Source organism: Chelonia mydas, chromosome 18, assembly GCF_015237465.2.
Source record: "Chelonia mydas isolate rCheMyd1 chromosome 18, rCheMyd1.pri.v2, whole genome shotgun sequence".
Taxonomy (NCBI): domain Eukaryota; kingdom Metazoa; phylum Chordata; order Testudines; family Cheloniidae; genus Chelonia; species Chelonia mydas.
The window spans coordinates 11,046,289-11,071,194 of NC_051258.2; the positions used below are offsets into that span (position 1 = coordinate 11,046,289).

At 50.8% G+C, this 24,906-nt stretch overlaps 1 protein-coding gene across 3 annotated transcripts in view; it reads right to left on the bottom strand.

Moving 5' to 3' along the window:
* The window catches only part of CLCN6 (chloride voltage-gated channel 6), a 25,307-nt gene continuing 401 nt past the window's right edge, over positions 1-24,906 (bottom strand). Inside the window, exons 2-23 of one of the 3 annotated variants that reach the window (XM_037880977.2) lie at positions 22,914-22,973; positions 21,296-21,361; positions 20,849-20,914; positions 19,974-20,040; positions 18,976-19,082; positions 18,601-18,727; positions 17,872-17,939; positions 16,873-16,931; positions 16,271-16,403; positions 15,247-15,360; positions 14,742-14,908; positions 13,442-13,568; positions 12,911-13,040; positions 12,435-12,588; positions 12,178-12,337; positions 11,899-12,005; positions 10,309-10,495; positions 9,500-9,657; positions 8,422-8,578; positions 7,594-7,701; positions 6,902-7,027; positions 1-4,437 (exon numbers count right to left, since the gene is read on the bottom strand). In XM_037880977.2, the coding sequence (XP_037736905.1) occupies positions 4,357-4,437; positions 6,902-7,027; positions 7,594-7,701; positions 8,422-8,578; positions 9,500-9,657; positions 10,309-10,495; positions 11,899-12,005; positions 12,178-12,337; positions 12,435-12,588; positions 12,911-13,040; positions 13,442-13,568; positions 14,742-14,908; positions 15,247-15,360; positions 16,271-16,403; positions 16,873-16,931; positions 17,872-17,939; positions 18,601-18,727; positions 18,976-19,082; positions 19,974-20,040; positions 20,849-20,914; positions 21,296-21,361; positions 22,914-22,973 (2,529 nt within the window). In that variant the 3' untranslated portion in view covers positions 1-4,356. Of the gene's footprint in view, positions 4,543-6,901; positions 7,028-7,593; positions 7,702-8,421; positions 8,579-9,499; positions 9,658-10,308; positions 10,496-11,898; positions 12,006-12,177; positions 12,338-12,434; positions 12,589-12,910; positions 13,041-13,441; positions 13,569-14,741; positions 14,909-15,246; positions 15,361-16,270; positions 16,404-16,872; positions 16,932-17,871; positions 17,940-18,600; positions 18,728-18,975; positions 19,083-19,973; positions 20,041-20,848; positions 20,915-21,295; positions 21,362-22,913; positions 22,974-24,906 lie in introns of all 3 variants that reach the window. The other 2 variants (XM_043531892.1, XM_043531893.1) reach the window with 2 other exon arrangements.

Genomic DNA, 24,906 nt, shown 5'->3' on the forward strand with positions numbered 1-24,906 from the left:
TAAGGCTGTTAGACCATTTTTATTATTGGGATGAAAAAAGTCAAAAATAAAATTTAAACAAACCATACAACGGGGAGGAAGAAGATCACAGAGCCCAGCAGGTGCAGAAGGACACACAATGACATTTTACTCTCAGACATGTTATGGTTACAGGATGACATCCCAAGTGCCAAAGTTCAAATAAAAAATATATTCATACAAATTTAACAAAAATACAGTTTATATACAACGTGGAATTAGCTTACATCATCTCATAACAAAACAGTGCAAAAAACAAAACAAAAAGAAAATAAGTGGCTGCCCTGGCATGGCTCATAGTACAGAGAAGTTAAGACTTGCTACCCGGTGTTAACACTGCACAGGAACCCAGGAAGCAGGAGACAGCCCCCTCTACTATCCTGAGCTTTTGACATCAATACTGATCCACTACGTGGACTCTCTCCCTTAGTGTTACTCTGATAAGAATTACAGGCACCTGTATAGTTTCTTTGTCAGCTGTTTAGCAATCGGTGCCAGACCAGAAGCAGTTAAGGTTTGCGAGAAGGGAGTTCAGTGGTCGGCTGTCTGAGCAGTCTTGGCTGAGAAGAGGATCCGGGATCCTTTGCACCCCTCGTAAGTGGCACACGCGAGAGCCCCTGGCTGTGTTGGATGCTCTTCTCTGAGTGGGGTTCTGAGATGCATGAACCCCTTCATTTCTGAAAGAGGAACTTGCCCTGCTCTGGGCCATATGCAATACTGTTGAGCACACCTGGTGAGTCCATTTGTAGATTTCCCTTTAAAGAGGCTGGCAGAGTGCCACAGTGGCCAGTTATGTTCTCCTGGCTGCAGCAGTGAAAGGAACTGCTTTCCTCGAGCTCTAGGTTTTTAGTAAGATGGATGCTTAGGCAGAGCAGGTGCGGCTGAGCACGGGGTGGAGTCCGGCAGCCTTTGCAAGGTAAGGCATGGCTAGTGCCCAGACATACCTGGGCAAGATGTTTCAGCTCGGCTTGCCTGGGGCTCCCAGCTCTATGACTCATTAATGAGGCCAAGATATGGTGTGGCAAAATATACTGCCATGACTTATGTACTGAATAAACAGGACATGACGGGCAAAGGCGACCGACACAGAGTTAAGAAGCCCTATTTTAGTGGGTGGGGGGAGGTAAGTGAACTCTCATATAGCAACTGAGTAGAGCGGCAGGGACCGGATCTCTCACTGGGCTTATGAAGAGATAGAGGGAGTACATGGCTGCTGCATCTTGTGGTTTGTGCCTTAAATGCCTGAACTCTAAGGTAACCCTAATGAAGTGTGATTGTTTTACTGCACATTGGGACTGTCCAGGTGCCAGAACCCTTTGGAATGGAAGCTAGTGCAACACAAGTATATTTCAAACTTCCAGTTCATCTTGGGGGAGAATGGGGGAGGGGATATGTCCTGGAGTTTCTTGGACCAGTTCAGTCTCTTTCCAGCCATGGAAACCAGTGCTCCTCCTGCCCCAAAGCATAGGGAAAGCGAGTTACTAACAAGCCCGCTCTAGATATGGGTGAAACAGGCTGAAGACCCTTAGTCCGCTTATGTAGAGCAAGGCGCCCCCTAAAAGTCAAAAGCACAAGCCAAAGTCAACCCACTTGACAGTCATTTAGACTCCGTTAACCAAAGATCTCCCTGAAGAACTGCACGGGCAGCTGGGACTGAGCCATCTTTCCGACAGGCTCAGAGAAGTACGAGCGTGCCACTCCCACCACAGCTGTGGAGCCCAAGTGGAAGGAGTACAAGATAGGTGCTGGCCCTGGGAAGATGCCTTTACTTCGCTCTGGGGAGCTGAAGGATCAACACCCACCATTCGGGCTACCCTGGAAGGTTCTCCTGAGCACACATGCTATTTGGAATGGTGGAGGAGACTGAACAGCTGACGCAAGCTGGGGGGGAAGGTGTGAGGAACGTGTTCCATGCATGCTGGTCACACAGGACACCACCCGGGCTGGAATGCAGAACTTGGATGCTATAACCAGATGGACCCAGGAGGGTGAAAGTCACTTGCTGAAGGGAAGTTTTGCACTACATGTAGCAAGGCTCCTCCCTCTCCACTTAGCAGGATAGGCAAGGAGGGCCAAGACCTCTGCTCCAGACTCAGGGAGGAGCAGGGCTTCACAGGAAGTCTGCTGCCAGTCTCGTAAGAGGAGGGGGAAAGACGAGGCCCAGGGAAGGGTTTGCGAAATTTCACTGGAAGTGACTAAAGAAAATCTCCAAAGTGAATAAACCAATATGCAGCTGAGCCCTGCCCTATATGCGGGGGGGCCTTTCTCCACTATATATGTCAGAACAGAGTCAGGGGACCTTCTTTCATCCTTTGGCCGGTTACAGGCTGTAATGCAGATACGACAGAATTATCTCCTATCTACAACACAAACTCCTATGATCTGGTTCTTTGTATGGTGTAGATACCCCCAGAGACTGGATCTCCCTGTACCAACTCAGCCCCCCGCAACCTGGGCTGCAGGGGAAAGCTTCACCAATTACCAAAAGAGACTTGCCTAATGAAGGGTACAGTGTGCGGCACTTGTGTTCTGTGCACGCTACCTGTTACCTTAGAGAAGTCAGAGCACAGCAACCTCGGCCACAGCCCAGCATGGGAACACACAGCTTCCCCAGACAAACTCAGCTTGCAGATCACGGACTCTGCAACGGACATGTGAAAACACAGGTTTTGCAATCCCTCTATGCTTGGAAAGAAGAGCCCTCAAGATGGCTCAGTTTTAAAATAAAACAGACTCCTAAAACAGCAGCTCCTGTCACGGCTAGCTAAAGCCCGGTATGGCGTGGAACAGGTTAACCGAAGGGCTGGTAAGAGGGCTGTGGGGAACCTTTCCTGGGATGCATTCCACAGGTTAGCTGGGCCAGTCTCAGAGGAAGCAAGAATGCTCTGTGCTTTATCAAGCCAATCAGTTCTGTAGCCCCTGAAGGCATGAAGCTGGCTTCCCACAGTTATCTGAATGCAAAACCCACAAGGGCAGGAGCCTGCTGGAATGACACAGGTGCTGCCAGGATGGTACCTGCCAGAGCACCAGACTGGCTGTGACTGGCTCCTAAATGCTGACTTTTCCCTGCAGGTGGATTCTGCGGTTGCAACAAACATCCCAAGTGCTCTTAGAGCTGCCAAAAGCCCTTCCACTAACTGCTCTGCGGAGCGCTGGCTGGCAGTCTCAACCTCCCAGAGCCCCTTCTGGCTGGCCGCAGCATGAATCGCACCTTCTCTTTCCGTGAAGCCAACAGAAGCCAACCCTGCTGCTGTCGCTGCTGAATCGGAGCTGGAGGAGTAACGCTCATGCTCTTCCCCGTAGTGAGCTCGGGGCTTGCCGGGCTGAGAAAAGAGATTTCCTCCATCTCCACAGCCCTGACTGTAAAGATGCCCCTGGAATCCAGAACCCCCGAGTGAAACCAGGCTCTTATCACTGGATCTCTGCGGGAGGGCACTACATAATGCTCCAAAGAGGTGCAACATAGCATTACAAGGAAGGGACAAGAGTGTCTTATAAAAGACTTCTCTTCTAAGGGGAATCATTGGCAACAGCTGATGAGGTTGACGGGATTTCTCTCTTCCGAGTTGTTTTGTGGGGGCATTAAGGGTTTCTAATCCAGAACAGTAATTAGAACCAAGCTGTTTTGGATTCTTGACTTGCCCAGATGCTCTCAGCAGCCAGCTGCTGTCAGACTAATCCATAGCAGGGATTCCGGCACCGAAGGACATTAAGAAATTAGGAGCTTTAAGAACTGAACTGAAAAACATGAAGCCAGAGTGAAAAACCTGGACAATTAAGAGTTCCTGATGGCAGAAAATTCCCCACGCCCCCCAAGGAGGTGTAGTTTTAATGCCACTGAGAATAACCAGCAATTTAGTGTTTGAGGATATTAGCAAATTGCAGGGGGTGCTCTCAGCTTTGACAATGACCCCTTCTCGTGCGAGTAAGGCAACTACTTCAGCAGAACTGGGAAGGGAAAAGAAATCAACAAGAGAAGGGAGGGGAAATTTGCTGCACTCCTCCACGTGGGACATGGCGTAGCTGGCGATATTGTTACCCTCCAAACTGCAGGCATTTCTATAGGAAGAGCAGCATCAGGGCAACTTCTGATGAAAGGAGACGGCAGGAGAGAAGAGAGCATTCTGGCCAAGAGCAGTCAAAGCAGCACCTCTCTGGGGCTGGCCAGAAGCTCTGGACTCAGATAGCTCCTCTACTCTCTGCCAGCGAGATGTTCTCTGGTCCCCAGACTGCGTGGGAGAGAAGCCATCCGTCATGTCCTTGGTCATGGGGCATCCAAGCAGAAAGCGAGGGCATGTGCAGGCTTGGAGGAAGGAGGGAGCCATACCGACAGCAGGCTCAGATGGTTTGGTAGTGCTGTCTCAGTCTTGCCTGCAGAAATTCATGAGTCAGGTTGTGTCGAGTTATTATTCCAACAATCTGGTGAGGGGAGAGAGGAAACCATACAAGTCAGTCTCACCGACTCATGTTAGGAGACACGGGCTTGGTGGAGGAGAGGAGGCAGTAGTGTTTCTTCTGGCTGACCTGAAAAAACCAGGTGAGAAGGCTTGGGCAATTCTCCGAGAGGCTTGGTCTAGACACAGGGCTGGGAGCGGGTTCAAGTTCTAATCCCTGCTCTGACAGGATTCTCTTTCTTAGGGTTTGTCTACACACACAAGTCACGCCAATGTATACTGGTATAATGGTAGCACAACCCTACCATGGATGTAGTAATAGCAGTATGAAGGTACTTTATAACCATGTGGAAAGGGGAATAAGCTGTACTGGTATAAGGCAATTTTATATCCATGGGGCTGTTCCTACATCTGTAGGAAAAATCAGACTGCTAACCAAAATAGTTACATTGGTACAAAATCTGCATCTAGTCGAGACCACAGACAAGTCACCAACCTCAGACTTCCTCCATCTGAAACTGGTTTAATACTGCCCATATGGGGTGGTGTTGCTTCGTGCGCTATATAATGATGTGCATCGAGTTGGGCACCTCTGCGGCTGGAATGTCGGAGGTGCTGAGTGTATCACTGGGAGCAGCAGGCGCTCAGCACCGTGGGAAAGAAAGGATGCTTAAAGTGAAGCAGCTAAAAGGAACGCTTTGGGCCAATGTGTTAATGATCTCCAGTCTCCGCGGAAAAGAGTGAAACCGTCTCTAGATCAGTTTCTTTCAACTCACCTTCCGTAGGGTCCAAGTAGCCAGGTTTCTAGTCACCCCCTCTATAATATCATGCATAATCTGCTTCATCTATTTTCAGCCGTTTCTAGATTGTGCTAGTTACATCTCAGAGTACCATGTCGGAAAGAAACTCCTCTGTCCCGTATGTTAGCTTGCTTTTGGACACCCACTCTTCCGAAACTGCCTGTCTGGTCACGGCCCAGCTGTATGTGACCGGGTCCCCAGCACCCTCTTTCCTCACCCCCGGGAACAGCTCCATGCTCAGAATAGGAAATCTGAGGGAGGGAGGAACACAGCCAGGGAATACTACAGACTACAGCTTCAAAGGCAGCTAAAGCCAGGATCTCCCCACACTTCTACCCAGCTTAACTTTTACTGTAAGGGCCAATAAAAGGGCTGACTCAGGCCCGGAGATGTGCTGGACTCTCCTCATGAGCCAGCAGCATTCGGCACTTCTGTATCAAGACATTTTAGCTAATTTTGTTAATTGCCTTTTTAGCCTCAGAGTCCATCCGCTGGCTCCTCTGGCCAGCAGAACCCTCGTATGGGTGTACTAGAGAGACACGCCCATGAACCCCGTGGTGGGACATCACATGGGAGACTTACGGTAGCAGCAATGCATTCTAGCCAACCCAGGAGAGCTAGCGGACTACGACTAAACAAGGTAAAGTGCTGGCTGCTTCCTGGTCTCAGAGAGAAGCCACCACCGCCCTCTCCTACAGCGCTGCTCGGGGAAGATTTAAATCTCGTGAAGTGCGGTCAGTGGCAGAAACACCAGGTGGTGTTCAGCAGAATGGGAATGCATTTAAAGATTAGCGCTAGGATCCTTTCATATACTCTGTAGGGTCACAGTAGAAAATGCATAACCGCTCAATAGCCCTTGCTTGCAACGTTTGCTTTCCACTAGCAGGCTCAGTGGGGCAAACATCGTAAATCCTGACATTCAGAGAAAGCTTCTGCAGCCTCATCCTTGCCTACCACATCAGTTATGTCCCTGAAATACACCTGAGCTAATTCTAGGCGTTAGATAAGAGGATGACATGTATAATCTCTGGGGCAACTTGGCTTCATGTCACATGATAAACCCTGTCAAGAGACCCACCAGTGCAACAGCTCACCCAATACATGAGCAAGACCCTCTCCCGCACACATTCTGCGGTTAGTCCTGGTATGCTTTCCGGATTTTCTTATCCGGCTCCAGCACTAGTGAGGGGATGCTGACTCTTTACTATGTTTATGGGAAGCTGAGGACACCTGCTGGGCACTTTGGGGCACTGCAAAATGCCACAACAGTTCTGGATAATTGGATTGGTTCTATACTTGACTGTCTCAGCTCTTACGAAGACAATGTAAATTCCTGTTTAATAGACGGATGTGCCCAACCTGGACAGATCGCTCCCAGGGGCTTTCAGTCTTCTTTGGCTGCAGAAGCTGCCAAAACAGGGGGCAATTAGTGCCATTTGTGGTGCGTTTTGTCAAGTGGACCCTGGCCCACTGGAAAGTGGACTAAGACCCCTGCGCTGGATCCAGACTCGGGACAGGTGAAGGTTTCAACTTTATTACCAGAGAGAGAGGTTTCTCCAACCCCTGAAAGTCACATTCTGCTCGCTGTCAGAATGGGTTTGTTCAACATCAATCTGGGACTGAAATGGAGCATGGGGCAGGCCCCATAATGCCCCACCCAGCCAGGACATGGCCGCAGTATGGACTCACCTCTCCCACTGCATTCACCACTGGTAAGTGCCTGAGCCCCATTGTCCTAAACAGGTTGAAGACTTGCGAGGCATGGGTGTTAGGAGAGACCGTGAAGGGAGATGGGTTCATGTAAGGGGTGACATCCTGGGGAGAGTCAAGAAGAAAACACCAAGGTCATTTCTACCAGGTAGTTTCCAAGTGAATGTCCATTCTCCTGGAAGCGAGGGGATGATAAGGGTGCTTTAGCCCTGTAGACTCCATGAGTCTTGGGCCCTTTCAGGCATGCTGGCTGAGCCTGCTGGTCCAATCCAACGGCAGGGAGATTTTGAACAGGTACAAGTGAGATCCATATTCACTTAAACCAAGAGTCAAGTCTAGTGAGAACAGGAGCTGTTGTCCCACTAACATTCAATTGATTTCTTAAATCCAGGCAGCTAGGAAGTGGTCGGAAGAGTAGTTCAGACAGAGATGTCAGAGGTGCAGGATTTTTAGTCACTGTCACCCGGAGTGGATTTGAACCTGGGCTCACCCTAAAGCAGCAGCCTGGGGAGACCAGAATTGGAATTTGGGAGTAAGATTAGGTATAAAGTGTCTCCATAACCCCAGGCCAGGGAAGCATTTTTAAGAGGTCTTTGGAGCATTCCTGAGAATGTGCATCAGGGAGAAAGGGCACCACAACACGGCAACAGGGTCCCCTCAGCATCTCTTACCACTATCATGCGGGGGTTCAGCAGCGTGAGGTCCAGGTCATGAATATCGGGGTAACGGGGGTAATCCTCAGCCATCTCGGCATACGACAGTCGAGGCTGGCTGGTGCTCTGCAGTTGAAAAATGAAAAAGCCTCGCTGAGGAGAAGCATCGCCCTTCCTAAAGCAGATGAATGGCTGAAGCCACACAAGGGCATAGCTGAGACTGGTGCTCTCAGCAACCCTCCCAGTCCCGCCGACAAGCTCAGGGAGTTACACACGTCTGGAGAGGGATTCTTGGCAACAATTCACAATGGCACAGGGCACATTTAAACAATACAAGGAGTCACGCTTTTGGCAGAGGAGAGGAAAGGACTGATTTGTTCTCCAATCCCATGGAGGGTCTATTCCCACCTTTGGAAGGCGGCACCAGGATACTTTGTGGGAGTTGGGCACCAAACAGGCTGGATCATTTCTCTTGCTACACGCCTGGAGATACCTCTGTCCAGCAAACCACTGAGATGCAGAGACACGGGGGACAATAACACCATGCTGATGGGTGCACTATGGGTAGTCAGACCTCTCCCCTCCCACAAGGGGATGTCACCTCTATGCAATACACCGGGTATATTCATAGACAAGCTGCTATTGTTTGGTAGCTGCGCCTTCCCCTGTGCTTGCACAGTTACATAACAGGAATAGTTCTCACTTTGCAGACAAAAGGGAGGATTCACTGTTCTACGGGGACGATGGAGTTTAAAATACTGCATGCCAGCCCCTGGGGATGCCGTCTTCCCAATTCCTCCCTGCCCACAGAGAATCCTCATCTGCCCCAGAATCTGCAAGACCCACCGACTGACTCTCAGAGTAACAGACTCCTCGGACGAGCAGGGTAACCAGCTGCGAGCGTAAGATCAGGCCGTGGAACGTCAGAGGTCGGAAGCGTTCCTCCATGGTCCACTCTTCACTCGGGGACTGGTCTGGGTACAGGTTGGGGTAGGGAGTGTATCTATGACAGATTTCACACCACTTGTTACAATGGGTACTGCTTGGAAGTACTTAAAGTAACAATGGCAGAGGAACAGAACCACCAGAATAGATACTGTCTGACAGCTGTGAAGTGCTTGGTCCACACTGAGTGCCTTTCATGCAAGCATTTCAAAGCACGTCACAATGGAGAAAACACTTGCCCATCTCTCGTACAGATCAGGAAACCGAGGCAAAGAGGTTAAGTGACTTGCCCCAACACAGCAACTCAGTGGCAGAAGCAGACCAGAAACCAGCCTTCCCAACCCAGAGCCCCTGCTCGGACCATTAAACCACGCATGTGTGTGAAAATCAGCTGGGGGTCCCAGCCCAGGTCCCAGCAGGCTGCTGTCCACATTGTGAAACCAGACCAGCGCAGTAGGACACTGGCTGCAAGCTCAGCAGGGATCACCCAGGCCGGGCGAGGCACACGAGGGGGGAAAACTTTGCACTGCCACCGCCCATGCTGCAGATACAGCTGGCTGGCTGGCCTCACATGCACCACGTCCCCTTATGAAAGAGGGGGAGATGCTGCTAGGAGACTCCCAGGTACACCAGGCCCAGCAGGAGCCCGGAGGGAAATCTAGAGGAGGAATGGAGAGGATGGGGCTGGAGTACAGTAAAGAGAGAGGAAGAATGGTTCAGTGGCTAAGGCACCAGCCCTACAACTTGGGAGACCTGGGTTCAAGTCCCTGCTCTGCTGCAGACTCCCTGAGTCACTTAGTCTCTCTCAGCTCCCCGTCTGTACAATGGGGCTAACGGCCCGGCCCTGCCTCACAGTGCGTTGTGAGGATAACGACAGTAAAGATGTGAGGTGCTCAGTTACTATGGTAACGGGGACCACATAAGCACCACAGGTAAACCCCACTGTATTTCCAGCCATCGTCACCTCCAAGGGTCTCACCGTCTCTCCAGCATCTGCTGCAGCAGATCCTCCTTCTCAGGCGGCTCCTCTGGTGCGATGTGCTCATCACACATGTTGCGCAGCTCGCTTGAGGGGTAAGATTTCATGGACTGGCTCCGCTTGCGCTGCTCTCCAGCTCTGGTGAGGATGCTGGATTTCTGCGGGGGGGTGGAGGGGTGGTGTGAGCAGAACCTTTAGACAAGGGACATGGGTCTCGTGCAAAACAGGGGGTCAGGAACCACATAAAGTGCAGAACATCTGAGTGCTCTAGGCACGGAGTGCAAGAATTAACCCTTTCTGATCTCAGTTGCCAGCAAAGGACCATCTGCTCTAAAGCTCTCCCAGGAATGGTATTTGTAGAATTGCCAGGACTGCAGGATCCACTCTCTTAAAAATGAGAGAATCTAGAGCTGGAACAGGCCTGGGGCTGCTCAGCTAGTCCAGCTTCTTACTAGCTCAGGAGTGCTCCATACGGCACATTCACGAGCATTCCACACCCTCCCGCCCACCCCTGCCCGGTGGTAAGTGTCCCAAAAGAACGAGTTTCCACCACTGCCCTTGGGAGAGAATTCCTCATGGAGCATGATGGCTTCACTCCATCCCTCCTGCCACATATTTAGAATATTAGGAAACTTCCTGACAGCAAAATGTATTCGGCTGCAGAACAAAGTCATGGACAAGCTGCAGACGGAGGCAAGCATGAAGCATGCACCAGCCACAGCCAGGATGACACAGGAAGCTGCCTCCCTCCAGGATCAGAGAAAAGCCCCTTATCCCTGAGGTTACTGGGCAGCCACCTCCCTCCTTACCTTGAATCTAATGTTGTTGCTGATCAGCTGGTTCCCCTTCATGAACTCCTTCTCGTTCCCCCGGTTCTCTGTCACCACAGGGAAGGCGTGATGGACCGTCGTGCGGAGGATACTGACCAGCGACTGGATCCGGGTGTGGGGATACACGTACGTCAGGTTGGGCTCCATGATATCGCTGGCTCTCAGCCTGAGGCAATGAAGAAAATGCACTGCTGTAGGTGCCAACATACTCGCTGCAAACAAGCATGGTGCAGAACCAGCACCAGAGAGAACCCCAAGGAACCTATTCCACATTAGTGCTGCCTTTGCCCTTCCTACAAACCCTGTTTGCAGAGAACAGCTGTAAGATTACTGAGGCAGCAACATTATCTACATAGCATCACAGGAATTGACAAGATGACAAAGGCTCCTGTCCTAAAGAGCTTACCATCTAACTTAGACAGACAACGTGAGGATTTCTTCACCACCACCACCAGGAAAGGGAAAACCAATGAAGAGACACTTCACATGAAACAGCAACTGTGTACTGCCTCAATGTTTTCACCAAGCCCTTCGTTGCTGTGTTCTGTCGCAACCTCTAGGCTTTGCGGTTTGACAGGAAGCAAAGTGTACGAGTACATGGGGAAGCACCCATAGGACAGTGATTTTCTAGCAATGTCAGACAGAGCCTGCCCCTGCTACCTCCCTTCACTACAAGAACAATAGGTTCTTTAGCTGGACATAAGAGTGGCCATATTGGGTCAGACCAAAGGTCCATCTAGCCCAGGATCCTGTTTTCCGACAGTAGCCAATGTCAGGTGCCCCAGAGGGAATGAACAGAATAGGTTATCATCAAGTGATCCATCCCCTGTCACCCATTCCCAGCTTCTGGCAAACAGAGGCTAGGGACACCATCCCTGCCCATCCTGGCTAATAGCCACTGATGGATCTATCCTCCAGGAACTTATCTCCTTCTTTTTTGAACCCTGTTATAGTCTTGATCTTCACAACATCCTCTGGCAAAGAGTGCCACAGGTTGACTGTGCGTTGTGTGAAAAAATACTTCCTTGTGTTTGTTTTAAACCTGCTACCTATTCATTTCATTTGATGACGCCTAGTTCTTGTGTTATGTGAAGGAGTAAATAACACTTCCTTATTTACTTTCTCCACACCAGTCATGATTTTATAGACCTCTAAAATATCCCCTCTTAGTTGTCTCTTTTCCAAGCTGAAAAGTCCCAGTCTCATTAATTAACGATGCATTTCAATCAACCAACCAACCCTGGTGAGATATTAGCCCACTTTAAAGATGGGAAAAGGGAGGTCCAGAGAGATTAGGTGACTTTCCCAGTCCACAGTGGCAGAGAAAGGGATAGCACTCAGGAGTGCCTTTACTCTGATCACTCTGCCATCCACCTTTCTCAAGAAAAGCCCCAGGCTTCACACCCTACTGGGGGCTTTATGCCCAATCTCAAGCTACTTCCCCAACGCTTCCATGAAGTCCTGTAGGGAGGGAGGAAGGGGTGTCCCACCCCCAGGAGCATTTACCACCAGGCCAGAGAACCATAATCAGTTCTCAAACACAGGTACAGTCAAGAGCATTGTCCTTACTTGTCCATTTCCACCTCCGTCTCCCACTCCAGCAGCGGCACCCCTCGCAGGGTCACATGGATGTCATAGATGCCCTTATTAAAGAAATCCCCTGTCCATTTGGCTACCTAGGAAGACAGAAAAGCACCAGTTCAACCGCTTTCCAAGCACAGGACTCCTGGTCCTCAAACCTGAGAGGAGGTGGATAGGATGGACATGCATAGGAGCCTCCCTCAGCCAAGCAGAGAACAGCCAAAGTCCGGCCAGGAACCAAGAGAGGGGTGTAGACATGGTGCTCACCATCAGGGTGATCATTATCGGAAGCCCATACGTGATCTCATTGGTGGATTCTATCAGGATAACGGTGAGGCTAATCGTCATGCGGACTACGCCTCCCAGGAACGCCGCCGCACCAATCAGCGCAAAGGTCCCCGAGTAGATGTGGTCCAGCCCAATGTAGCTAGGGAGGAAGCACACACAGCTCTGGCATCAGGACCAAGCTGCTCAAGTGTCTAGCCAGCTTCGGCAGCGTTCTACAGCACACGCACGCAATGCACCTTTTGAGGAGGTTGGCGACCAGGCGTCCGAAGGCAGCCCCACAAAGCAGCGACGGTACAAAGAGACCACTGGGCACAGAGCTCCCATACGTCCAGCAGGACAGTAAGAAATAGAGAAGGAAGAACAGGGAGAGTGTGACTGGGCTGAAAGTACCTGCAACACAAGAAGAGTTATGACCCAGGGGGCACAAGCCTCCTGGGACCTCACAGCGTCCTCCCTTGGGATCAGAGCAGACTCTCCTCTCCACCTCAAAGCAACTCCTTAGTCTCAGAGTCCCAATGAGCACTAGTGAGGATGACGAGACAGAGCGAGGGGGAAGCTAGGACCGCAGGCTCTATTCTCAGCAGGCCCTGAAAGCTGCAGGAATTTGAAGACGCTTTTAGTTCTCAGATTCCCGTGGAAGCACAGGTAAGGCTTAGACCAGACTCTGATGATGCTGGTGGGGACCTGAGCACGACATCTCCTGGACACTCACCATCCTGGTGGAAGAGCTGCAGGATGGCTGACTCCTGGGGGTTGAAGAAGAGCGTTGCCATGTCGTTGTAGGTTTCATTAGGGCAGAAGAAAGTCTTGATGCTTGAATTCACGTCCTCCGATGAAGAGCCCTAACCAACAGCAATCAGACATTATGTTAATTTATAATCTGGTCACGCTGCACTGGGAGTTGCCAATAGGACCGGAGTAAAAAACACACACCCCTTTCAGCATTGCCTTTGGGGAAATCTCATCCAGACAGAGGACACAGGACTTGAAATGAGCCCAGATACACAACTGCCACCACTTTGCCCCAGGGGGGCAATATTCTCTCATGCATCCAGCTTTCATCAGCACATGCAGGCCTATCGGCAGGTGATGGAGTCTGTTAGTGAAGCTCCGTGGGTACGTCTATGAAGGGTGTATATTAACGTAAGCGAGGTTGCGTTACATGGGCACACTTTACAGATGCATGTTTCCTGGGCCGGTGGAGACTGTGCAGGAATGTGCCCCTCTGTAGGACGAGTGTTACCTGTAGGCTCAGAGTGCTGTTTCCACTAGGATTGGTGGAAGACATCTGCCGGCATTCTCCTAGAATCATGGACGCTACGAACACCACAACGGTGGTTGTTAGACACACCAGCAGGCTCTCCAAGACTCTGCAAGCACAAAGCAGAAACCATGCAGGGACAACCATGCTCAGAGTAATCGAGCCCTTGGTCTTTGCACACAGCCCTGCATCCCAACGTTGCTCTGAAAAAGCGACAGTAACCAGCAATTTGGGGCTCCACTTAGCAGACAGCAGGTCATTTTAGGTTCTGTAAGACAGGCTGTCCAGTGATCATGTTCATTCCGACCAGCCACACTGGCTGGGCAAAGGGATCCATCCAATCAGGAGTAAAAAAGCCAGTGCAGGCCAGGAGGCCACTCCTCTGATATGGGATGACAGGCTTTGAAAACTCTTTGGCTGGTGAGAGTATTTGGACACAGTGTCATTTAACTCTGCACTGGGCTTGCACTGTATAGACCCTCTCTGCCATCACATCAATCCAAGAGGCCCACACTAGGATCTGAGAGATGTTGTTACAGCCTTTCCTCCAATTTCAGTCACTGCTCCTCCTTATCCACATGCCCCCTCGGGTAGGGCTCTTGGCCCGTACAGCACATGGCGAGGCTACATCCATAGCAATGTCTGACAGACAAGCTTTTAGCTGCCTTCCATGGGCTTTTCTGGATCATTCAGAATTGGTCTCTTCCTTGTTAGCTACATGGTAATTTCCTGTAACCAGAGCTTGAATTATGCACTGATTTCCTGCACCAATGGAGCGGACAGTTTGACTTCAGATGTTCTGATCAAATGAACTGATTAAGTAAAGGGCACTGTGGTATAATCAGCTGTTCCTGTCACGACTACTTCACCCGAGCCAAGACCTAGGGAGACCCCCAGTGGTGACACAAAGGCAGCACAAGCTATATTGTTAGTCTAGGAACTGAAGAGATCTACAGGGTCTGTCCGTACAGCAGCCTCAAAGAACCCCCTTCGTACTCATCATAAAGGTATCCTGGCTCCTGTATACCACAAGGGTCATTACAGGGACGTAGTGGGATTGTAGCAGCTGAGGTTAGCTTAGTGTTTTGTGAAAATGCTATACGGTTTGCCAGGTTTTGTTATTTCACTGGGATGGATTTGCCTCCTCTCACCTAGTTCCAATTTTTCAGTATTTTAGCCTACGTGGCTCTTACTCTTTGAGGCGCTGTGGACAGACAGACAGCAGGGACAGGCAGCCACACACAGAGATGACACCAAGGCAGGTGGAAAGGAGCACTGATACCTGACTAGCTTCGGCTTTGGATGTACGTTCCGCATGCGGTATTTCGCCAGCCTCTTATTCAGGCAGTTGAAGGTGGCTCCAAGAAGGCCGCCGACAATCCCCATCATAATGAAGAACCCCAAGTCCATGGCCGTCCAGAGGTGGCATTTTTTATCAGAGTCAGAACACTGGGGAGGGAGGACAGGGGAGGGAAGAGAGAGGGAGAAATGCAGGAATGAGACCAGGCAGCAAAAGAGCAGATGGAGACCTACCAAAGCAGGCACCCAACACCGCGGCCACTTCTACCTCAGGCAGGAAACATTTAACAGCACCGATCACAGAACAGGATTCATTCCCTTTGTCAGACCAGAGCAGTAATTTTCCCCTTTCTCCAGGGAGCAGCTAAGGCATTCCAGCCAGAGCACCTCTGCTGGATTTCAACTAACAGTGCTGATTCGTTTCACACAGCAAGCCAGGAGCTACAACCAGGGGCGACTGGAGAGGCAGTAAAGCAAGCACAACGCACCTTGAACTCCCCAAAGTTTAGCAGCCCAGGTAGCTGGAAAGATCCCCAACTTCCGAACTGAATCCCGGAGCGGAAGAAGTTCAGAGTGAAAGTGGCAGCCATGGAACAAAAGAGCTGGAGAAGGAGAGAGGCAGGAAGAAAAACACCCAGGTCAGTGGCGACAAGGCCAGTCTCTCCACACAAATCATGTCTGGGGAAGGGAGCTTGCAACCTACTGGCACTTCCAAAATTTAATCTTTTTACTGTGTTCAGAAAATAAGGCCACAAGAGACCATTGTGATCCCCTATTCTGACCTCTTGCATAACACAGCTCCATAGAATTTAGCTCAGTAATTCCTGCAACAAGCCCCTCATTCTGGTTATGGGCACTGAGCTGCAGCAGCTAGAATCAATTACAGGGCACGTACACAGCTTGTTGGTGTGTGTAATTTATAAATTGAGGCCTAAATTGGCTCTGGATTGGATTACAATCTTGGGGAAGCCCTCTGCTCTTTTAATCCACTCTGGAGATGGGAGTCTGCCACTGCTTCCAAGACGCGCAAAGTGTTTGGCAAAAAAAAAAAAAAAAAAAAAAGGCCAAGTCACAACACCAAAGATTGCTATTCTAGTGCAATCTGATGTGTTCTGAGAACTCTGCCAACTCCAGCCCAATGCAGCAATTTGAGTCAGAGAATTTCTCCAACCCTAAGGCAAAGCAAAGGCTCTTTCTCACAGCACATGGGGACGCAGGGATCGAACCTCCGCCTACTGTACTCCCACTGCCTGGAAGAAACACAGGAGCAAAGCCATTTCTCAGAGCTGCCCCAACAATGTGGAACAATTCCTTCCCGACTGCATTCCTGGGAAGCACCACTGGCCCCCAGCTATAATTCTCTAGCATCGACACTGCAAGCAGTTCACATTGTGCCAGGAGAGCTCAGCTTGAGAGATTCAAGAATCTCAGGTTCTTCACAGCCGAGCTCTCTGGCTTCCAGCTCGAGTCCCTCTCACGGGGAAGGGGAACCCAAAGAGCCAAAGTTCTCACCACTTTCCACGTGAGCCCCTGGTTCCAGAAGGAGGAACCTTCTTCCAAGCTAAACAGAGTGCCCCCGATTGGGGCCCCAAAGGCTGCAGCAACCCCCGCAGCGGCCCCTGCAGATACAAAGTCCCTTTTGTCCCTAAGCACAGAGAGAAACAATGCGAGTTTATCAAGGCAGAATCCGGAAGGAACTCGGAAAAGGGGAATCAAGCCTGGGACTAAACTAATTTCTTGATGGGGGCAGGAAGGAGTCTTATTGTTGCAGCCAGCTGTGCCCAGTGGGCAGCATGATGCAGTTAGCTAGCTGCTGTCGGGTTTATCATCCCTCCCGAAAGTAGAAAATACTGGCCACAGCCAGACGTACAATATGGGATTGAAGGGACCAGTGGTCTGATACATTATGACAAACCTTGTGTCCCCAACACCTTTTGGAGGGGGCTGCGCACCAAGAGGATTGTGGGGGAGGCCAGGTGCCGCAGGAAGGAGTCTCACCTGGAAATACAACTATGTACCCTCTCTCCATTGGGCTAACAGGCTCCAACTGACTGACCCACCCAATCTAGCACCCCCTCCCCACCCTACCAGGCCCCCCCTCTCGGGTACAGTACCTGTCACTTCGGAAATAGGGAAAGTTAAACTGGATCTTCCTAAAGGAGATGCTCTGGAACTGAAAAACAAAAGGACAGAGTCAAAACTGACACAGTGATGAACCAAGGCAGCCCCTCTCTCCCACAACACCCCTTTGGGAGCAGCCAAAGCTTGGGAAACACTGCACTTTTCTGCCTACATCTTGTTACTCCAACTGTACGCCCTGGCGGAGGGAAAGCGGACAAGGAAATGTACTTTACGATAAGGTACTGGTTCCTCTTCTAGCAGATCCTATTTACAGAGCTCATCGCATGCTGGGAGCTTTGTCCCGGGAGGGTTTCTGCAAAGTACACACTACCTGCTTCTGCTGACCAGTCTTCGGGGTTTTCTCTCCTCTCACCGTGAGAGAGAGGAACGTCCAATGCTCCCTTCCCTTCCTGCAACATCTTGGCCTAAACAAGCACTGCATCCCATTGGGGATTAGAGTTTGTTTCCTTTTCGTCTCTCAGCACGAACAGAGAGGCTCTCCAGACACCCCAGCACTGGGGTCATGAAGCCAGCATTCACACGCCAGAGGCTGCGAGGCCGAGCCAGGAGGCAATGTCTGCCCTCAGGAGAAAGGACTCTTCCGTTTGTCAGCTGTTCTGGCAGAGTGCGAACAGCTACACTGTGCTGCTGTTTGCCTTATTCACACGCCTAGGAGGAGCCACTGCCCGGAAAGGGGATCCCATCTTTATCCCTGCTCAGTGCTGGGTTCCTCCTGAGCCTGTTGCAGCCCTCACCAGGTGGTTGAGGGAGGAGGTTATGGCGCTTATACGGATTTAAGATGGCCCAAACTTGTGACCTAGAAACGCACAGCGGAGAGGGTGCAGAACGGGGCCAACTCAGCCCCATCCCTCCATCATTACTTTAGCTTCTAAGAGAACACATCTAACAGACACGACACCTGAACTTAACCAAGGGGCTGAGAGGGGCAGAGCCCAAGTCGCAGAGCGTCTCAGAGCATTTCCAGCACTAACCTGAGGCAAGCCAGCCCCCACAATAGCGCCACTGTGTATCATGGGGCCCTCCTTCCCTACAAAGAGACCTGAAAAACAGAAAGCGTTCTCATTGCAGAAGTTCGACGTTTGCAGACAAACCCAGCATGCTCCGTCCTGTTCTGCAGTACTAGGAGAGGGGGCCATCACTGCTTTGCCATGGGACACAGAAACCAGTCACCCCCGTGCCTGTGTAGAACTAGTTTCCAACATGGAGGCTGACTGCAGACCCCCCAAAGTAGGAGCACTGCCTGCTCCTGGAGACGTGATCAAAGGGAGAAATTCAGGAGCAGCATGACTCCAGGATGTCAATATTCCAGGCAGCGTCAGGCAGGCATGGCCCAGCGGGGGGGCATATGTGTTTGTGCCAACACATGCTTCTGCACAGTGAGGACATCAGCCATGCACCTGAGGCTTGGCACTGGGAGTGCACTAAATACACCCATCAAAGAGGGCTGTTATCCCCAGGTGTCTGCTCTCTCCCAAGGCATAGTGGGTGAAATGCTTCCTGCTGCTTGTTCAGGTAGCTCTAGGCAGCGTATTCCTGGCACTCAGACAGCATTTACCGACCAGAGTCTCTGTTCTCCTTCTCATCACTGGCTATAAAGGTGCAGAGCCACTACTGACCTGCCCACCTCGAGATTTTCAGTCAAACTCTGTTCCCCATTATCACACACTTAGTCCATGATGCATCTGTCAGCTTCCTCTTACCTCCGGCTACGCTGAAGAGTACTCCCAGAGCTTTGCACACCAGTGTCCGGAGACGGACTATCCCTGGCACCTTCACTCCGTTCAGGTAACATTTAATCTCCGGAATTCCAGAGCCAGCTGCTACGGGCTGTGAGGAGGACACATTAAACACCACGCTGTGTCAGCACCTCAGCAGACTGATGAGCCCCCACCAATGAATGCAGAAAGGGACTATGGGAAACAGCGCATCGAGAGGCTGAATTCATTAGTCTTTGTAAAATGCTCTGAAATCTTGGGTCGGAAGGTGCTGCAGGAGGGCAACAGACTTCATGGGCATTACCTGTTTGATAGCAGGGACAGAGAGGGGAGGAAAGGGTATATTAAAAGCAGTCTCACCTCGATCAGGACAAGAAGGCTGGCAAGGAAGATGAAGGTCAGGTTAAATCCCAGCAGCTCCAGCAGGGACATGGCAAGGCAGCCCTTCTCACTGCACTCCTCCACCGCTGCAAGGAGGGAGTCAAGGCAACAGGAACACACACACCTCAGCCAGCACACTCTGTAGGGCCCATTAACAGGACCCAAGGCTGAATCTCCTATTCCAGCCACCTGCCTTCAGAAAGCAGGCTCCCATCACAGCCCCCTGACCAAGCTGGTCTAAGCCTAAGATGCCCAAACCACAAGCCAGCAAGAGCATCTGACAGGCCCATGATGTTCTTTCATGGATTGGTGTTTCCCAGAAAATGGCAGCCCACTCCGTGGTTACTACACCTAGCAACCACAAAGTGGTCTTGACTTCCATCTTCACTGCGAACACCTTATGCTTTCCCCTTTTACGTGCTGTCCAACTGGACAATTCACAGGGCCCACAGAGAGGGACAAGGAGAAATGCTGATGGCACCTTCTGTGCACGAAGTATAAGGCAGCTCCTCTGAGAAGGAGCCAGGGAAGCATGAGGATTAGAGAGCCACAGGGTGGGTCTAACAGACAATGCTGACGATTTCACGTCAAATCATTCTGAAGGCACTGCAGAGACCCTCCATGGCAAGGATTTTTTACAGCATTTACTGGGGCCGGTTCCTCTTCCAGAATCCAGCTCTTGGTCCCAGTGATTCAACGCCCAGATCCGGGTGAACGGAGTTTTGCCAATGGCTTCAGTGGTAGGAAGACTGGGCCGGAGAGTACCCGTAAACCATGCTACTCATGGTCTGTCACCTCTGCCAGGGGGACTTTCCCAGCTACTGAGCTGAATCCACAGTAGGAAGTTTAGTGGTTAACAAACCCCTCCGCCCAGGAGAGTCCTTTAGTGGAACTAACCCTTTCAAGACCAGGCTCTGGTTTTAAAAGAAAGAGGCCACCTGAGTCCAACAATAAGACAGGAACCACATAAAGGATACAGGTTTGTACCACATGGAATTTGAGTTGGGAAAAGAGTCGCACAAAGAAATCCACAAATAGACCCACCTGTGAAAGAGAGAGAAGAGGAGAGACCTGGCATCAGAGATCAATTACTTGCAAATGCCAACAGATCACCCCACTGAGACAGCTGCAGTCTGACAGAACACTGGTAATGCAGCAATTATGCATGACAGCTCCTGTACAGGCTGCTACATCCCACAAGTGGGGAAGGAGAGTCAAGGCAAAGTAACTCCAGGTACTCAGACTCACTCCCTGCTATGCTCTTCTCAGACACATCCACCCCCATCCTATAGCCAAGATGAGGCAATGAGCTTTCCATATGACTGCCTGGGCAAATTGTTAAGAGCTAGGAAAGAGATACTCCCATGTGAGCATATCAGCAGTAGGAGCAAGCTGCAGCTGAATCCATCAGCTTTGTCAACAGAGTCCAGGTCTTGACAGTCTGTATTAAACCTGAGACGTGCACGAACCACCCCCAACTTCACAGGCACCCCAGAAGACCCAAACACGTACACAGTGAAGCTAATATTCACAGTACATCTGAGGATACAATTCTGTCCTATTTGATCGTTCCATTAAGTGGTTTCTTAAGGCAGGTTTCACTGCAAGCAGACTATTAGCTTTTGGGGATCTGCAAGGTAAACCTTGTAAGGAAAACACACCGAGATGACTTATAGCAAAAAAAACCCTGCCCTTTAGAAAGAAGATAATTCAGATGCATTCCGTTGTGATACTCAGAAAGGCCCAGCACCAGCCACAGACAAAGCAATCTTCTTAATGAAACACTAGGCACTCTCCTAATGGGTCTTTGGTTCTAATAATTTCCCTGCTTCCCACCCAATAGGCTCCTTACCAGTCCAGTGCAGACTCCAATGGCGAAAACCATCACCCACTTCACCGCTTCATACCTCCGGCCTTTCTGTTTAGGGCAAGGCAATATAAGCAAGTCAAAGTATACACAAATGGGGACCAGAGAAATGTGACATCAGTCACCAGCTGGGACAGAACTGGAGAGATAAAACAGTGGGCACAGACAAGTATCCTGAGGAGCATCAGAGGACTGGGGAGAGAGAGTTTGAATGATAAATATATCACATTAAACCCGAGGCTCAGGGAAGGTCCTGGGTGCTGTGGGAGCCTATTTCTGCCCTTTTGATATAAAAGCTGAGCAGAGCACAAGGGTAAACAATACTTCTCCCATGGGAATGGGGGTCAGCCAAACCTGACTGCAGTGGAGGATATTTCTATGGATTTAGCTCTCTTAAACCAACAAAATGGGAGAGAGAGAACAGGCTCCTACCTTGTTGTCCATGCTTTCCAGTACTTCCAAGTAGGGGTCATTGATACACCGGTCATAATCCAAGCTCTGGCAAAGAACACCACAGGGTTAATGGGAGATAAGCAGCTGAAACTGATCATGCTGAGGCTTATCTAGAACTAGGAGGCTCACAGCAGGGGATGGGGAAGCACCTTAAGGGTCACTGCAATAGTTCAGGCCCTATATGTAGGCTTGGCAGACCCCACTAAGAATACAAGTGTTTGGGAGCAATTTCAATTAAAACAGAGGTTTTGAGAGATTGAAACATTACCCCTGTAGGGCTGGAAACCCAAACCCTACAGCATTATTAGGGCATGTGAACCAGGAACGGAAACAAGCCAATCTAGTTTACTGCCCAAACTGTGTGAAATACAAAACTAACCAAGCATAGGAAATGGAAAGCAACTGAAATTTTCAATCCGGTTTTCATCTAAAGTAGTCGTAACACACATGATTTAAACAGGATTTTTAGCTTGACAGAGACTCCAATTTCACAGCGCTATGGACTGCATCAAAATGATATACCTAATCCTTCTCCCCCTAAAAGCTATGTATTACATGAAGGGTTCTACAGGGCCCAGCCTCTCTCCCACTCCTCAACCCCCCAGAAATATGAACTGCTTGAGACAAAGGTCACCAGCTGAGAAATCCCTCTCCAGGCAATTGGAGAGATTCCAGGAGAGATGACAGGCCCATGACGTGCAGGATACAATGCACAGGGTCTTAACCATATACTATAAGAGATGCAAAGCAACATAGAGCAGTATCATGGCTGGAGTGCTACACTTGCAAAGCACAACTCGTCTCAGATGTCTGTTTGCAGCATCTTCACCTTTACAAGCCAAATGGTGACAGGATGCCCTGGTGTCAACCCAGCTGACAGCAACAGCTACCATGTTCGCACCCTTCCCCTGCCACACTAAGGGAAAATGAAAGGCTCCCCTAGGAATCAGAACCTGATGAGTAGAAGGGGCTGCTCCTGGCCAGGATGCTCCCAGACATTTCAACGAGGCAGCTATGGCCAACTTTCAATATATGCAGCCTACAACTACTAGGAAATAAACAATAAGACACTGAACTACGGGCTCAAGTGAATATAACTTTGGTGAAAGGGGGACAGTGTGGTGGTCCTGGGACCCTGACCTCAGAATGGTTCCCGCCTAGATGGCAGCTGTACAGTCTTCCCTCAAACCATCAGACCTGAACCCTGGCCTAGCAAAACCATGTGTAGTAGCGAGAGGCAGTTCTCCATACCCACCCAATCCTTGGCATCTGTGATGGTGGTTTGGTGCTTGTGCCACTACAAAAGGAAAGAGACCCAATCTCCCCCCACCTCTTCCCACACACATTTCACAAGCTAAAAGAAAAGGAGGACTAGTGGCACCTTAGAAACTAACCAATTTATCTGAGCATAAGCTTTCGTGAGCTACAGCTCAGCATTCCGATGAAGTGAGCTGTAGCTCGTGAAAGCTTATGCTCAGATAAATTGGTTAGTCTCTAAGGTGCCACTAGTACTCCTTTTCTTTTTGCGAATACAGACTAACACGGCTGCTACTCTGAAATCTGTCATTTCACAAGCTGCGACTATTTAGTTTCTCACCTCATAGTCCTTGCGTGGAAGAATTTCGTCATCTTCTTCCTGTGTTTCCCCGAGGATAGTCTATGAAACAAACCCCAGAGGTAGGAGGAGAATTATCAGGAGAGCTAATGTACAGGCACCAGATATTGTGCACTGACTGGTGTTTGTTATCATTGCACTGGTTAATCCAGGTCCCCAGGTTGTAGGGGGCCTAGTGCAGGGAAGTGCTCCCAAATGCTGGAGAGGGGAGTTGCCACTTCCCCAGGTCCTATTGCTGGAGAGAACAGTAGAGCCAGCTGTGTGAGGCAGAACTAGCATGGCACGCCAAGCAGCAGGTGAAGCGTAATTCACATTCTTGCACTCCCTAAAGCTAGCACAAATGAAAAATGGCCTCCCCATGCCGCTCTGCAAGGGTAGCCAACCCTCAATCCAAGAACATAATGGGAAGAAGGATATTCCAGCTTGTAGACAGCCCAAAGAAAGCAGAATCTGGAGCTAGACTGACATATTCAAACCCAGCATCATAGTAATGAGCCACACTTATAACGCACCTTATCAAAGTGCTTGACAAACATTAACTAACCCATACAAAGCACCTCAAGGCAGGAAAGTATTACCTCTTTTTTAGAGATGGGGAAACAAACACAAGAGTTATAGGACTTGCCCAGATAAACATCGGCACAGCCAACACTATAACTCAGGAGTTCCTTACTCTCAGGGCATGTCTACACAGCAGCTGGGAGGTATGATTCCCAGCTCAGGTGGACATACCTGCACTAGCACTGCTCAAGCTAGCATCTACAAATAGCAGTGGCTGCTCAAACTACCTGCCTGAGCACAATCCCTACCAACCCCAGGGTACGTACTTGGGTGGCTGGCCCCCAGAGCCGTAGCCACACAATTTTTTGCTGCTCGCTCAAGCAGAGCTAGCAGACGTCTGTCCACCCCAGCTGGGAATTACACCTCCCAGCTACTGTATAGACATGTACCCTTCATCTCGTGTTCAATTCCATAGAAACGTATTCCACTTTAGCTGTGATGAATTTCTGCTCTCACCTGCCTGTGTTATTTTAGATTTCGATACCTGCAGTATGAGTGGGGCAGAAAGAATAAAGGAAAGGGATCTACAGTATGAACACCAGAGGTGTCAAGCCAGGAACACAGTACAAACAAAGACAGCTGAAGGCAGATAGGACAGAGCCACGCGCGTCTGTTTAGAGGGGGGATGATTTTGCATGGCACACAGGTGAAAGGTTAGCAAGAGAAACTGAGGCCAGGGAATGGCTCCTTTTCCCCTAACCCATTTAACTCCGACCCTTTTGTCTCATTTCAAACTCCCGCGCCCCTTCCCACCGGCTTGCTCTACTGCAGCGGAGAGCGATGAAGAGACAAGACGAGTTAACGGAACGGGCAGCCCCAACCCTGAGTTGTACGTGAGACAAAGAGACATCACAGCCAGGCTGAGGCAGGGAGGAGGTGGGAGAAGCAGGGGAAAGCCAAGGGCAGACAAAGAGCCATGGTGAATGCAAAGGACTCCCGGGCGGGAGGGGTTAGGAGGGGCAGGGGGCGGGGCGGGAGGACTCCGCCTGCCCTCGCTGCCAAGGAGACAGAAAGCCTCATACAAGTGTCTGGGGCTATCTGCATAAAGGAAAAGGGGCCGCTGCGCTCTGCTCCAGACACCCCCCGGCCCCTGCCCTGCAGCGGCTCCCCCACGCCGAGCCCCGCCCCGCTCCCAGCGGCTCCCCCCCCCCCGCTCCAAGCCCAGTCCCACGCCCAGCCCCCCCCCGCCCCACGCCCAGCCCCCCCGCTCCCAGCGGCTCCCCCCCGGGCCCCACGCCCAGCCCCCCCCCCCGCTCCCAGCGGCTCCCCCCCAGCCCCGCCCCCTCGGCTCCCAGCGGCTCGCTCCCAGCGGCTCCCCCCCCAGCCCCGCCCCCTCCCGCGCCCCCCCAGCCCAGCCCCCTCCCGCTCCCAGCGGCTCCTCCCCAGCCCCGCCCCCTCCCGCGCCCCCTCCCGC